At 47.2% G+C, this 14,838-nt stretch overlaps 1 protein-coding gene across 3 annotated transcripts in view; it reads left to right on the top strand.

Moving 5' to 3' along the window:
* Window positions 1-14,838, top strand: part of SPAG17 (sperm associated antigen 17) — a 1,712,709-nt gene that overhangs the window by 691,838 nt on the left and 1,006,033 nt on the right. For all 3 annotated transcript variants that reach the window (XM_069635754.1, XM_069635756.1, XM_069635755.1), the window contains exon 15: window positions 13,430-13,609. In XM_069635754.1, coding sequence (XP_069491855.1) covers window positions 13,430-13,609 — 180 coding nt within the window. The remainder of the gene's footprint in view (window positions 1-13,429; window positions 13,610-14,838) is intronic.

Below are 14,838 nucleotides of genomic sequence, written 5' to 3' on the forward strand. Positions count from 1 at the left end.
GAGAGCTTCAGCATGGAATAATTAATGGTTTCTTTGCTTTTTTTCTGTTAACTTCTCTGTCTGCATGAGCTATGGGGGCTGTTCTGAAAGCATTGTTGGAAGTGGTCTCCTATGCTCTGTGTATTTGTTTGCATAACACAGCATAGGTTGGCTAGAGTGGTCAGGGTGGTGGTCAGGGTGGTTTCTTTATGCATGCCCACCCTTTGCTCTACTTCGTGGAACCTTGCTGGCCTTCAGGACTGTTGGGAATCGCAGGATGTTGCTGCTCATTCGCGCTTCTCCTCTCATGGAAGGGCACATTTCAGTAACTTCCAAAGGCTGAGGACCTTTAATTTATCAAGTGGGTGCAGTTCCTCACCCATCCCTATCATTGCTGGGCCTCTGGTTCCTGAGAAATTATCTTATTGCCACTCAGGAAATGTGGATGAAAACCTTTCTACCATGTCTGCTGCTTGCAAAGTCTCCACAAGCAGGCAATACCGTAGCAATCTGCTGGGAGTTTGCCCTTAACCCTTTTCTGACGATATAACCCCCTTGGAAGCCTTCTTCAACAATGGTCTGTCTTGTGTTTCCTGCCTGGGATTCCAGTTCATTCGTGCAGGCTCCATCTTCTAGCAATGTCCGCATATCTAATTACAACAGATGAGACCTTTTTATTAATAAATCAAGCAGTGAAGACATGTTGATGGGTTGCTTTATCAATACTATCCATACACAGAGCCTGCCTCTCAGTGGGATGTTAACGCCGTTCTAGCAGCTATCATGCACCAACTATTTGAGCCCTTGTTCTCTTGTGACATAGACCTCTTGACATGGAAAATGGCATTCTTGGTCACTACCACCTAGCTCACAAGAATAGGTTGCACATCCTCTCTTTCGAAGACCCTTATACCATTTCCCAAAAGGATAAGGATGTTTTTAGAACTGTTCCATAATTTATTCAGAAAGATCTTTCACTTAAATCAAGAAATCGTTCTTAGTCTTCCAACCTAGACATTCTTCTTTTTCACCAGATGAAACACTGCACAATTTTGACATCCCAAAAACACTTAGGTTTGAACTGGACACAATACAACCTTCATACAATCTAACCATCTGTTACATATGGTGGGCTCTCTCCAAGTAACAACCCAGCAAAAGCTTCTTTTGCCAGGTGGGTAATTTCTTTCATTTTCATATTGTATGGAATTTCTAATGTTCGCGTTCTTCATAGACATCAAGCTCTTGGTAAGGCAGCATTGGTTTTCTTCCAGAGATATGTTGCCATCAGTAGGGCACTTACCCGGGCCACTCCAAATGCTTTCATTACGGATTACTCTCTTGATACATCTTCTAGGAAGGGTTCTACCTTTGGCCAAAAAGTCTTTCTCAACCCCTCTTTGCTTGAATCCTGACTGGGCATACACTGTCTCCTCCACCCAGTAAATGTTTCTGTACAGTCTGGTTCCTAACCAGTTTGTAAGGAGGGAAAGCAGGATGGTAGAGTAAGGAAAATTACCTACGTGAGCATTCAGGTACTCTTAGTCCTGGCTCTCCTTCCTTCACAGCCCCCTGCCAGCCATTCCCTCAAAATGAATGCTGTGCTTCAAACTCCATGGAGAAAAGAACATGTGGAGGTGGGGTGGGGGAGGACGGTCTGCTGGTGTTGTTACGCTCTGAGCTACTTCCAATTCCACAGAAGACCTCTTTAAACTTCATGTGACAGGCTAGTGGATTTATATGGTAGGTATTTTACTAATTTTAGAACCACTTTGGACACAAATCTTCTTACATTTGAGTTGTCTTGGGGGCAATCAATTGGTCCTTATGATCGCAATAACCAAATTGTGGTCATGCATACAGGAAAAGTATCTTAAAAAGGAAGATTGGAGCATGAATTTATGTATTAAATGTCTCTGTATATGAACTAATTGTATATATATTTCTGAGGCTTGTGGAATCTGCTTAGATCACATGCTGTGCATAGGCCGACATCTAGTGGAAGCTACGGAGTATTACCGTTTGTTTTTCGAAACTCGAAAATGGGCGTCGACATAGGGCGTGCCAGTAATACTATCCCTAGTGTGACGTCCACTGTACCCATGATCCCTCACGCGTCTAGGACCCTCAGATTGTTTTTTTCCGCCATACTGGTCGGAAGCATCCCAACGAGTTCCCTAGCCTGAGCCATAATTTTGCAAAATATCTTAATATTTCCCCATTTTCTCCACCCCAACGTCGAGTCACCGCACTTCAACACTCGACGCCGGCCCAGAAAAGAAAACAATCGTTGAGAGCTGCACGACGGACTTGGGCCTCGGAAGGCCTCTGGCCTCAGCCCTGCAAGTAGGGAGAGTGGGGGGTGGTACATACTATACACTCATATATATATATATATATATATATATATATGTACATTTTCTTATATATTCCTACACACACTAGCCCGCTGCCACAGGGTGCGTATGGAGGGTACCCCTTTCCAATTTTGCCCCAAGTGCAACCGCAAGTACCCTTGGGTTGACGGACATGCCATGTATAACCTCTGCTTGCCGAGGGACCACCCCGAGGCGAACTGCACAGCGTGTAGTCGGTTTAAACCGAAGACTCTAAAGGACCGTTCGATCAAACGTTGGGCCCACCACACCAGGCAACAAGAGGCCATGGCAGGGGAGGGCGCCTTCAGTGATGTCAGCGACGCCGTGCTTTCGGACGGCGAGGACAATGTGGCGTCGAGAGACAGCCAAGTGCAAGTCCCCGACCTCGGAAGGTTGTCCGGCGGGGCAGCTATGGGGAAAACCTCCGGCGACACGAGCGCTACCCACAGCACTTCCACCAAACACGCGAAGTCCAACCGAGACTCGACGTGGAAAGAGGCACACAGAGAACGGTCCACCGAATCGGTGTCCTCTGGGCGTTCTCGATCAAGATCGCCGCATGACACCAGGCAACCATCCACTGTTGCCAAAAGTGCCTCCCTCCCTAAGGTAATGGAGGTTCGATCATCGGAAGACGAAGCTGACCTCTATCCCAGGCTGCACTCCAGGAGTCGGCGTCAGCAGACCGCATGATGGCTGCTCCCGAGTCCCGACCTCCACATTCTACAGATAGGGACACTTCCCCCGAATCTCGACGCCTGACGTCGAAAAGCTCAGATGGAGTGAAAACACTGGGGAAACATTCTTCCATCCACGGGGAGGGGGGAAAACAGCAGAAGAAGCACTCTCAACCTTCTTCTACACCACAGAAACAGACAGACAAGTCACAGTCTTCTGTTCATTTACCCAAGACCCCTGCACTAGGCCATAGGTCCAGTCAGGATAGAACAGGGAAACTCTCCCAGGAAAGAGTAATCACCAGGTCTAGGGAATGGTCTAGTGAGGATATAGACAGAGTTATGTCTAGGATGTCATCCCTGGCTGACTTCTATTCCAAGAATCCTGAGCGCTTCCTCTCCTATACCCCTGACGGGGCTACACCCTCAGGGTCTAGGGACCCGTTACCCCCAAGTAAGAAATCCCAGGTTGAAGCACCAACACAGTCGGTCTTCGGACCCCTTCTGTATACAGCTTTACTCTCAATATAATGAGGATCCACTTTTGATTGAGGATCCAGATTTGGGCACGTTGGGAGACCAAACTGGGATGGAATACTATGGAGATGACGAGGACCAAGAGGAGGAAGAGGATGACCCAGAAACCTACAGGGTAGACTCCCCAGTAGACAATGAACCTCCAGTTACCGACTCCCCGGTCGACAACCAACCTCTCCTGAATGAGGTGTTGTCCAGAGCGGCAGAACACTTCCGCATAGATACCCAGGGAGCACAGGAAGAGAGGGATTTTGCCGAAGAGCTAGTGGGAGAAAGGAGACCTGTTGCCCAGGCCATCCCTATTCTCAAATCTATACGGAGGAGAATAGACCCTTCCCTTCTAAATCCCAACCTCACCAGGGCAGTAAACCCCAGGATCGAAAAACTATTCAGGGCAGCCCAATCAGACCCGCTGTACATAAGGGGGCAACTGAAACCGGACTCCCTGGTAGTGACAAACACCCGAAAGAGGGCGGGAATGCCCCTATCATTGTCTGAAGCTACACTCCACAAGGAGAGCAAGAAGATCTGTGGTTTGGGTAGAAAGGTAGCTTCCACTTCCGCCTACCAGGCAAGGATTGCCAACTCCACCACCCTACTGGCGAGTTACAACTGCCACCAGTGCGAACAGGTCACGGCATTCATCGACCCCACCCGGAACCTGTAAAAGGCCAGTTGGCACAGGTTGCGTCGGAGGGAAGAGCCGTGTCCGGTTGCATCCTTAAAGCAACCTTTGATTCCACGGATAACGCCGGCAGACTGATAACAGAAAGCACTGTTGTCAAAAGACATGCTTAGTTAAGACAATCTGGGTTCAAACCCGTGACACAAGCATCTTTAATAGACAAACCAGTGGAGCCTGATCTACTGTTTGGCAAGGCGGTAGAGGACGCGCTAAAAAATGCCAAGGATGAGTACGAGACTCTCAAATCCCTGGGCCAGTTAACCAACAAACCCCCGAATCAAAGAGGGAATGGCAATTTTCATCGCCCACACGGCCAAAATTCCCAAAGAGGCTCCAACTATTCCCAGGGGCAGGGTACACCATGGAACAACCAGCAGTCACCCAGGGTTATGGCAGGGGTAACAAAAGAGGACGTGGTAAGAGTAGAGGCAGCCCCAACAGAGGCAGCGGCACGCCTCCCCCAAAACAGTGATGTTCCGTCCAGGGTCCCTTCTCACGCATCCCCAATAGGGGGGCGCATTTTCAACTTCACTCAAGCTTGGGAAGGGATCACATCAGACAGATGGGTGCTGTCCACAGTATCCGCAGGATACTGCACAGAACTGTTAGAGCGTCCCCAAAACCATCCTCCATGACAAAAAGTACATTGATTAGACAACCAGGGTATTTATTCAACTTACTTCCTTGAGCCAAAAAAAGATTTGACAATGCGCCCAGTATTGGACTTACAGCCTGCAAACAAGTATGTCAAGCCCCAAAAATTTTGCATGACTACTCTCCAAGAGGTAATCCCCCTCCTAAAAAAGGGGGATTACATGGCAACATTGGACATGAAAGAGGCCTATTTTCATATTTCCATGTTCCCAGCGCACAGAAGATATTTGCGCTTCAAGGTAGACAGTCAGCACTACCAGTTCAAGGTACTGCCCTTCGGGATAGCCTCGGCTCCAAAGGTATTCACCAAGGTACTGGCGGTGGCGGTGGCACACCTAGGCAGGGAGGCAATCCCAGTGTACCCTTACCTGGACGACTGGCTCATCACGGGGGAGACCCCAGTAATTTGCAGAACAAACATTCAAAGAACGATCAACCTCCTTTCCGAATAAGGTTTCTCCATAAATGAGAAAAAGTAAAGTCTGGTGCCAAGCACCTCCAAACAGTTCCTAGGAGCTGTCCTAAACACACAAGAGGGGTTGGCCTTTCCATCAGAGGACAGAATTCGGAATATACTGATGCAAATTCCGCAATATCAGGCCAGTCGCCAGATAACGGTACGCAAAGCTATGCGTTTGCTGGGCATAATGGCGTCATGTATTTACCTGGTCCACCACGCACGCCTGCGCATGCGTCCCATGCAAGAATGGTTGGCGAAACAGTGGTCTCAGGCAAGTGGTCAGTGGGACGATCTAGTGGTCGTTTCGCCAACACTTGTACAAAGCCTTCACTGGTGGACAAGAGAAAATCTGTCCAAGGGGAAACCCTTTTACGATCCCGAGATACAGGCGGTAGTCACAACGGACGCATGCCTGTCGGGGTAGGGAGCTCACCATCTCCACCACACAGCTCAGGGTCTCTGGTCTCACTTAGTGGCCAAGAATCATATCAATCTTCTAGAGCTTCTGGCAGTATTCAGAGCACTTCGAGCCCCACGGACAGCACTACAGCCATGTTTTACCTGAACAAGCAAGGAGGGACTTGTTTGCCAAATCTGTCCAAGCTTGCCCAGAAAATTTGGATATGGGCACTCAGACAGAACATCTTCCTGTCATCTCAACATGTTCCAGGGATCTCAATTCTCTGGCGGACGCTTTGAGCAGAGATCCCCTCCCAGAGGAACACGAATGGTGACTACACAAAGCAGTCGTAGAAGATCTCTTCTCTCAGTGGGGTTTCCCCACTATAGACCTATTTGCCACAAGCGAAAACAGACAGTGCCCAGGATTCGCATCCAGGATCCACAACCATACTCCCAGGGGAACGCCCTGTGGTTGAACTGGTCAGGGATGTTTGCGTACGCTTTTCCACCAACACCTCTCATCGGGAAGGTGGTCAACAAGATGAACAGAGAATCGATGACGCTCGTCCTAGTTGCTCCCATGTGGACGAGACATCCGTGGTTCCCACACTTACACAGACTATCGGTGCGTGAACCCATCAAACTCCCGGGCTGGTACAACCTACTGTCCCAGCACCAAGGTCAGAAAGTGCATCCTCAACCCAACTCAATGAACCTGGCAGCATGGCTCCTGAAGTCATAGAGTTTGGACATCTCAATTTACCGCAGAGATGTATGGACATCCTAAGAGAATCTAGGAAGCCAAACATGAGGCACTGCTACTTTGACAAATGGAAAGGATTTGTTATCTGGTGCCAGAATAAGCAAATCAACCCAGTTGATTGCACTCCTTCCACAATTGTCACATACCTGCTCCACCTGCTGGACGCAGGGTTAGTTTTTAACTCAATAAAGGTACACCTGGCAGCGCTGTCAGCATACACTACCTCCCATAACAAGGTGTCGTGGTGGAAAGTACCAGTGGTTAAAGCCTTCACCCTCCAATTTCAAACCCACCACCAGTATGGAACCTTAACGTGGTGCTATCTAAACTCATGGGCCCCCCATTCGAGCCCATGCATAAAAGCAGTCTCAAACACCTGACTTATAAGACGGCCTTCTTAGTAGCAATTACTTCTATAAGAAGGGTCAGTGAAATTCAGGCTCTGTCAGTGCAGGATCCTTTCTTTACGGTTCATAAAGATAAACTGGTTTTACATACACACCCTAGGTTCTCACCTAAGTTTATTTCTAAATTCCACGTGAACCAGTCCATCGAGCTTCCGGCTTTCTTCCAAGACCCACAAAGCTCGGCTGAGGTAAAACTACACACCCTAGATGTGCGTAGGGCGGTCCTATACTATGTAAACAAAACCAGACCGCTAAGGAAAACAGACCAACTGTTTGTCTCCGTAGCTACAGGCAAAGAGGGAGATCGCGTCTCTAAAGGTGCCATATCTAAGTGGATTGTTAACTGTATCCAGCTGTTACTCCCTTTCTGAAAAAACTTTGCCTTTCACGCCGAGAGTCCACTCTACAAGAGGCATTGGGGCCACTCTGGCTTTCATTGCAAATGTACCCCTTGACACCATTTGCAAAGCAGCTACTTGGAGCTCTATTCACACATTTACTCAGCACTACTGCATTGACACCCATTCCAAGACAGATACTCAAGTGGGACAAGCGGTTCTAAGACATTTATTTGCTCATGACCCTTCTCGCATCCCACCTCCTTCTTCTAACACTGCTCGCTAATCTATGCACAGCATGTGATCTAAGCAGATTCCACAAATCTCAGAAGGGATACATTACTCACCGTAATCGTATTTCTGATGCTTGTATCTGCTTAGATTCACATGCGACCCACCCTTCCTCCCCTCTGAGAGAAGGCGCATGGATGCTTGTAGACTTATCTTCTATCTATCTGCTTGGATTATCTGTACTCGCGCTACTCCTCATGCTACCTCATGTCCGAAAAATACAATCTGAGGGTCCTAGACGCGTGAGGGATCATGGGTACAGTGGACGTCACACTAGGGATAGTATTACTGGCACTCCGTGTCGACGCCCATTTTCGAGTTTCGAAAAACAAACTGTAATACTCTGCAGCTTCCACTAGATGTCGGCCTATGCACAGCATGTGAATCTAAGCAGATACAAGCATCAGAAATACGATTACGGTGAGTAATGTATCCCATATATAAGCGTTCAAAACTGCTCACATCAAGCCTCTTCTAAAAAAAAACTTCCCTCGACCCTCACGACCCAAAAAACTACCGCCCCATCTCATACACCAGGTTCCTTGCTAAACTCATCGACCGAACCGCTTACTCCCAACTAAATGCCTTTGTCAAAGCCAACAATCTCCTAGATCCCGCTCAATCAGGTCTGAGACCCCGACACAGAACCAAAACCACCCTAGCCTCAATCTGGGATGACCTTAAAAACACTGCAGACGCTGCAGGATGCGCTGAACTAATCCTTCTTGACCTATCCGCCGCCTTTGACACAATTAACACTCAATCCTCCTCGACCGCCTCCACTCCCTTGTAATCTGTGGAAACGCTCTCAAGTGGATAGCATCCTTCCTCAACAATAGGAACCACATAACCCTACTCTCCTCCTTTACTTCCGTCGCCCGATCAGTCAGTACCAGAGTTCCACAAGGAGCATGCCTATCAGCCCTCCTTTTCAACATCTATATGTCCACCTTCCCACAAAAAATCAGCTCGCACAATATCCTGTGCTACAACTACGCCGATGACACCCAACTAATCCTAAAACTCCTTGACTCAAAACACAGCTGCTTACCTGACCTCGCTGCCTGCCTCCTTGACATTGACTACTGGATGACCACAAACCATCTCCTTTTAAACCCCTCCAAAACCGAAATCATGGTGTGTGGCAACACCGAACATCTTCCGCACCCTCTACCTTGGCCACCTGGCATGGGCAATTGCCCGACAACCTCAACCTCAGTAAAAACCTTGGATGCACTCTGGATTCTGACCTAACCCTCTCGCACCAAGTCATCAACGTCTCTAAGTCCTGCCACTACCACCTCAACATTTTTAGGTGCATTTTTCCATACCTCTCCTTTCCCAACAGACTCACTGCGGTCCAAGCAACTGTAATGTCAAGACTAGACTATGCTAACACCCGCTACCTCGGAGTCCATACATACCACCTGACTAAACTACAAAGAGCACAAAATGCCGCAGCCAAACTGCTACAAGCACTTGGCTCAAGGGATCACACCTTCCCAGCTCTCAAAACTCTACACTGGCTCCCGGTTAGCCGAAGGGTGACCATCAAAACCTTATGCATCTCACACCAAGCAATGCACAAAACCGGACCTCAATATCTACAGGACAAACTAAGACCCTACCATCCACCACACACTCTAAGATCAAGCTCTGCCCACCTCCTACTGATACCAAAAACCAACTCAGTTAGGTTAGGTGGATCATCATTCTCAGCCCTGGCCCCCACTCTGTGGAACTCACTTCCACCCCACGCCCGACTCACCAAAGACCTCATGTCTTTCCGCAAATTACTGAAAACGTAGCTCTTCCCCTAAAAATTGACTCTTAACACAAACAGTATAAACACCAACAATAAATAGTAACCCAAGGTTGCTGTATCAAAAAGGCATTGAGACCCGATCATGAAAAATGAAAAACTAAAACTGCCAGTGTAAATTAAAACAGATAAACTAAACAGAATCGATTGAAGTGGATGAAAGAAATAAAATGGATGAAACGATTAAAACAGATGCAATGGGTGAAACGGAAGCAGTGGATGAAACGGATGAAATGGATGCAGTGGATGAAACGGATGAAGTGGATGAATCTGATGCAGTAGGTGTAACGGACGAAGCGGCTGGAAGGGACGAAGCGGCTGGAAGGGACGAAGCAGCTGGAATGGGTGAAGCGGCTGGAATGGGTGAAGCGGCTGGAATATGTGAAGGGGACGGAACGGAACGGATGGAGGGGACGGAACGGATGATGGGGACGGAAGGGACGTAGTGGACAGAAGGGATGTAGTGGACGGAAGGGACAAAGTGGACGGAAGGGGATGGAAGGGATGATGAAGTGAATGGAACGGATGAAGCGGGTGGAACAAACAAATCAAATGGGTAGAACGGATTAAATGGATATAACGGATATAGTAGACAGTACAGTTGGAGTTGATGAAACTAATAGGGCTGAGGGAACAGATGGAGTAGATCGATCTGATGGAGTAGATGGAACAGATGGAGTCGATGGAACTGAAGGAGTGGATGGAACCGAAGGAGCCGAACGAAAAGTTGTAATGGATAGAACGGATAAAGCAGATGGAGTGAATGGAGCGGATTGGAGTGGATGGAACAGATATAGTAGTAGATAGATCAGGTTAAGTGGATAGAACAGATGGAGTGGATGGAATGGATAGAGCAGATGGAATGAATAGGGTGGATGGAACGGATGGAGTGGATGGAGTGGATGGAACTGACTGACTGACTGACTGACGGACGGAGTGGATGGAACGGACCGAGTGGATGGATCGGACGGAACGGATGCAGTAGGTGGATTGGATGGAGTGGATGGAACGGATAGAGGGGATGGAGTACATGGAACAGACGGATCCGATGGAGTGGATGGAACGGACAGAGTGGATGGAACTGAAGCCACCAAATCGCACTACCACGCTTACTCTGTCCTATACACCACCACTCAACTAGAACACAGCGATACTATGACACATTCGGTATAGCTGTTCTCATACTAGCACCTGCCTCTTACTCTTCAACATCCTAATTAAGCACAGCTAGCTGAGCACACACCGCTAACCTAAGCGTCTCCTCAGGCCTAACGCAGCCAGAAATCAGTCTGGCTGTCAACCCTTCAGAATGAACACATATTCCTGACCTCCCAAACGCCACACCTACCGCTAAGAAGCAGCTATCATGCAAGTGTGACACCAGCTGCACACATATCCGGTGCACCCACGCACCTTATGAGAATCTCTCTCTCTCTCTCTCTCTCTCTCTCTCTCTCTCTCTCTCTCTCTCTCTCTCTCTCTCTCTTTCTCTCTCTCTTTCTCTCTCTCTCTTTCTCTCTCTCTTCTCGCTCTCTTCTCTCTCTTTCTCTCTCTCTTCTCGCTCTCTTCTCTCTCTCTCTCTCTCTCTCTTGATTTGAACTACGGTTCCCGAGGGCGTTCAACCTAGCAGCGCTTTCAGATCATACCAACATAAGGCGCTATATAAATGCCAAGTAACATAACATATATGAATGTCATTATGTGTATTATTGTATTTTGATATTAATGATTAGTGTGAAAAGTTTATTTTCTTGCACTAGACATAAATAAGAGAAGCAGTCACTGGAGCTGGCCCCACTAGCCCCACCATGCGTCAGTGCCACGTCAGTACTATTTGCACTGCCTTGCCCACGCAGCCTGGTGGGGAAAGGGATTGGGATAAAATAACAAACAAAGCCTCCAGAGGACGGCTTCAGGGGTTTGAAGGCACTAGGGGAAAAAGATTGTCAGTCCCCAATATTCCGCTAGAAACCCCAATTGCTATCCCCTCCCTGAAATGTTATTCACCTGCATCCCTTCGCTGGATAGCTGGGAAGTGAAGAAGAAGGGTATACCTAAATAGATCGAAAAAATGTGTAAAAATGGTAGATTAGACCGAATACGGTCACTACCATTAGTTTACATTTTTTTCGATCAATTTGGGTCCGAAAATACCGAGCATGAAGAGCAGGGGCTACAGGGGTTTCACGCGCTGTCCATGCTCTGTATCTTCAGCCTCGCTGGTTGCGGGTGTATCCCCCACATCAATACCATTGGTGGCGGGAGCCAAAAATTGCTTCGGCCCCTGTTTATAATGAATGGTTAAACCAGGGGCCTGAGCAGTTACACTGCGGGCAGTCCACCCACAAACAAAACTTTTACGAGCAGACAACCCACATCCAAGAGAAGCTAGGTCACATCTTTCTTCATGAGGAGAGTGTGTTCTCAACTGCTGAGTAAACAATTTCACCGGTTTCCTCTTTTTGATGCTTTGATTGGAAATCACTTTAATAACTTAAACCATCACCCTCATTTGATTCTACTGCTCTTTAGAGTAAGAGGCTACTTCATTAAAATAATTACTTAAGTTCTCTGAACTAGTGTTGCCAAGAATGATAAATGCAGGTGAAGTCTAAAGCTACTTCCTAAAATCCAGATCCTAAGCTTCCTGCATGATTCTGGAACCTTATCTCCTTCTCAATGGTGTCCTATCCTGTACCAGAGGATGGCCTATTTTAGATCTAAGTACTTAGCTTGAACTATTTACAACTTTACTCTAAGCAATACCTAAAGATTTTGCTAACCATCTCCAAACTCTTCTCTTCTCGACTTCAAATCCTCCCAGACTCTATTCCCCGGGAGCACTTTTTTGATTAGAGAGTAGTGTTTGTCGGGGAATGCTGAAGGGGAGACTCTGCTTGGAAACCTGTGTGTGTGTACACAGAGTGACTCACAAGGGGATTTTTTTCCAGGTCAGTGAATGAGCCACTGTCTAGGGGATTAGTGCCTTTCCTGGGAGCGTGCTCTTCAGGGCTGAAATATCGACTAGCGTTGGATCGCCAGACTCCAGGATGGTGCAACCCTTCTGGAGGGACACCAGCAACTAAAGGTGGTTGGCATTGTAAGTACAATCGCGCACCAGCCTCTCAAGCTGGACAGCGCGTGGCCTGTTCAGCAGCAGAAATGCTTTTATAGTCCTCTCCCCAAAGGTAGCTGCTAAATAGAACCAGTTAAGGCTCAAATAATGCATTATCCACTGTGCACAAATAATAGATCACCAACGCAGTCTATCACCAAATACTCCAAAAGGATAAAGGACCAGGTTTAGTCACAGGGGAAAAGGTTTTGACAGACTGTGACCCTAAACCTTTACAGTTAGAACCCGAGAGCCTGATCATGAAAGGAGGCCACCTAGCCCTCGGAGTAAATCTTGTTCTAATCCTGGATACCTGGGGCCTAACACTGGGAGCAATGCATGATCACCTAATACTCCCCGTGGCACCCTGGCAGGTTGTGGCCTAGCACGTGGCGGGATGCTCGTGCATTCCGGCACCAGTGTCAATTTCCTAAGGTGACCGCAGTCATTTGGAGGAGCTTTTCCCTGGCCAGCCTGCGATGCAGGCTTACCTGGTCAGTTGTGAAAGAGGGAGAACCAAGGACCCAGAGTACCAGAATCAACATGAAGGTACTTTTTCCTAGATCCATTATGGCTATCGGCATGATTGCATCCACAAGGATTTTGAAACCACCACAAGCTCATGTTTTTTGTTCTAATGTCACAGCCGACGGTAAATGTTTTATCAGAGTTGGTATAGTGTGTCTGAGTTGTTTAAATTGTAGACAAGTGCCACAAGTAACCATTTTGGATGGTCTTAGAATAGTGTCCAAGATGTTCTTACGCATCCCAAGCTGGGACGCAAGGTCGACGGAGCACCGCCTGATATGATATGATATGGCATTCATAAAGCACCTGTACACAGGTGTTTCTTCGCACGTTTCTGGGTGCTCTTTGTTGGCAGTAATTTGTTGTCACCTGTTCTATCTCCCTCTCGTCTAGGTTTCTATCTTCTCCCTCCAGGATCTCCAGAATTTGCTAGAGTGGGGTCAACCTTGAGTGGTCTGGAAAAGCGCCCTTCTTCACAAGAATCTGTCCGTAGAGATGTCTCGACATTGAGCAGCCTAGACAGACGCGTCTCGAAGGAGGATGACCGAAACAAGTATGACTCTCTCTGCCCAGGTAACTGCAATGCATAGTGTCCCTCGAACCTTGCTGGGGTGGGACTGGGAGTCTGACCTGTGTACAAGGCCCTCTGCATCCATGCATTGGAGGTGACTGGAAATATACATGACCTGTGATGCATTTTGGGTAGGGTTGCCTGCAGTTGCCTCTAGAGTTCGATCGTCTGGGACAGCGTACTGACATCTTGAATTAATGTGTCCCACATATTTCAGGTGGCACCTCTGGGTGCTAGACTGGGCATTTAATGAGTTCTTCTTTCTGAGGATGGTGCTAGCACCCACTGCCCCAAATGGTCCAAGGGTGGTTATGTATGGTGAAATAGTGCATTCATAAAGGCCACTGCTTTGATTAATTCCCCACTGACTCTCTGATTAGAACCAAGTGAACAATGTTTCATTTGTTGTTGCCTAAAAACGAGGCCTTTGGGAGCAGTACCACTAATGATCGCGTGGTTAAATCTCGACACCCGAATAGACGCTGACTATTTGATGAAGGTTGGCACTTACACGCCACAACATACACTGTAATTCAATAGCCCCATTTCTCTTACACGTTTGACAACAAAATATGATTTTGTAGATATAAAAGGGCTATAATGGTTTCTATTCATTTGACAATTGCAATCAATTAGCATCACTACCTACAATGTTGCCTAACTATTTACAATCTGGATTCCATTTTTGGTGAAATAAAATACACATTTTCATTAAAAATATCATTCTAAATATATGTCATGACATGCTGAATTTTCATTTAATTGTTTATTTATAACACTCTTAATACCAGTGAGTGGTTTCTAAGCGCGGGATGGGGATTCAAACCTGTGCTGCACTGCGTTGCCTTGTTTCCAAGTAAAACTCGTTGCCCCTGATTTAGTATTGTTAAGTCTTTACCTTGCTAAGATCATCTCTTTTGAGGGTAGTGATCAGCCCCCATGGCGATCAGTGCAGGAGAACTCTGACCTCCAGAGTAAAGTTTTTTGTTTGGTTTTTCCTGCGCACATGGCCTCACGTGAAGTAGGTTATGGACACTCTGTTTTCCCTTTAACTATATACACTTGTGGTTACTTTCATGATGTTTCCAGCTTGGGTTAGTGGCAACAGATACCTTTATCGTGTTTTCTTTTTTATGGTCTTTTGCATTTGACCCCTTAATGCCAGTTAGAGTACCATATAATCCAAAATGGCAGTGCCACAAGATTTTTTGCATGTCCTTTGGCCAACTTG

The sequence above is a fragment of the Ambystoma mexicanum genome, chromosome 7p (genome assembly GCF_040938575.1).
Source record: "Ambystoma mexicanum isolate Mex_15411 chromosome 7p, UKY_AmexF1_1, whole genome shotgun sequence".
In the NCBI taxonomy this organism is placed as follows: Eukaryota; Metazoa; Chordata; class Amphibia; order Caudata; family Ambystomatidae; genus Ambystoma; species Ambystoma mexicanum.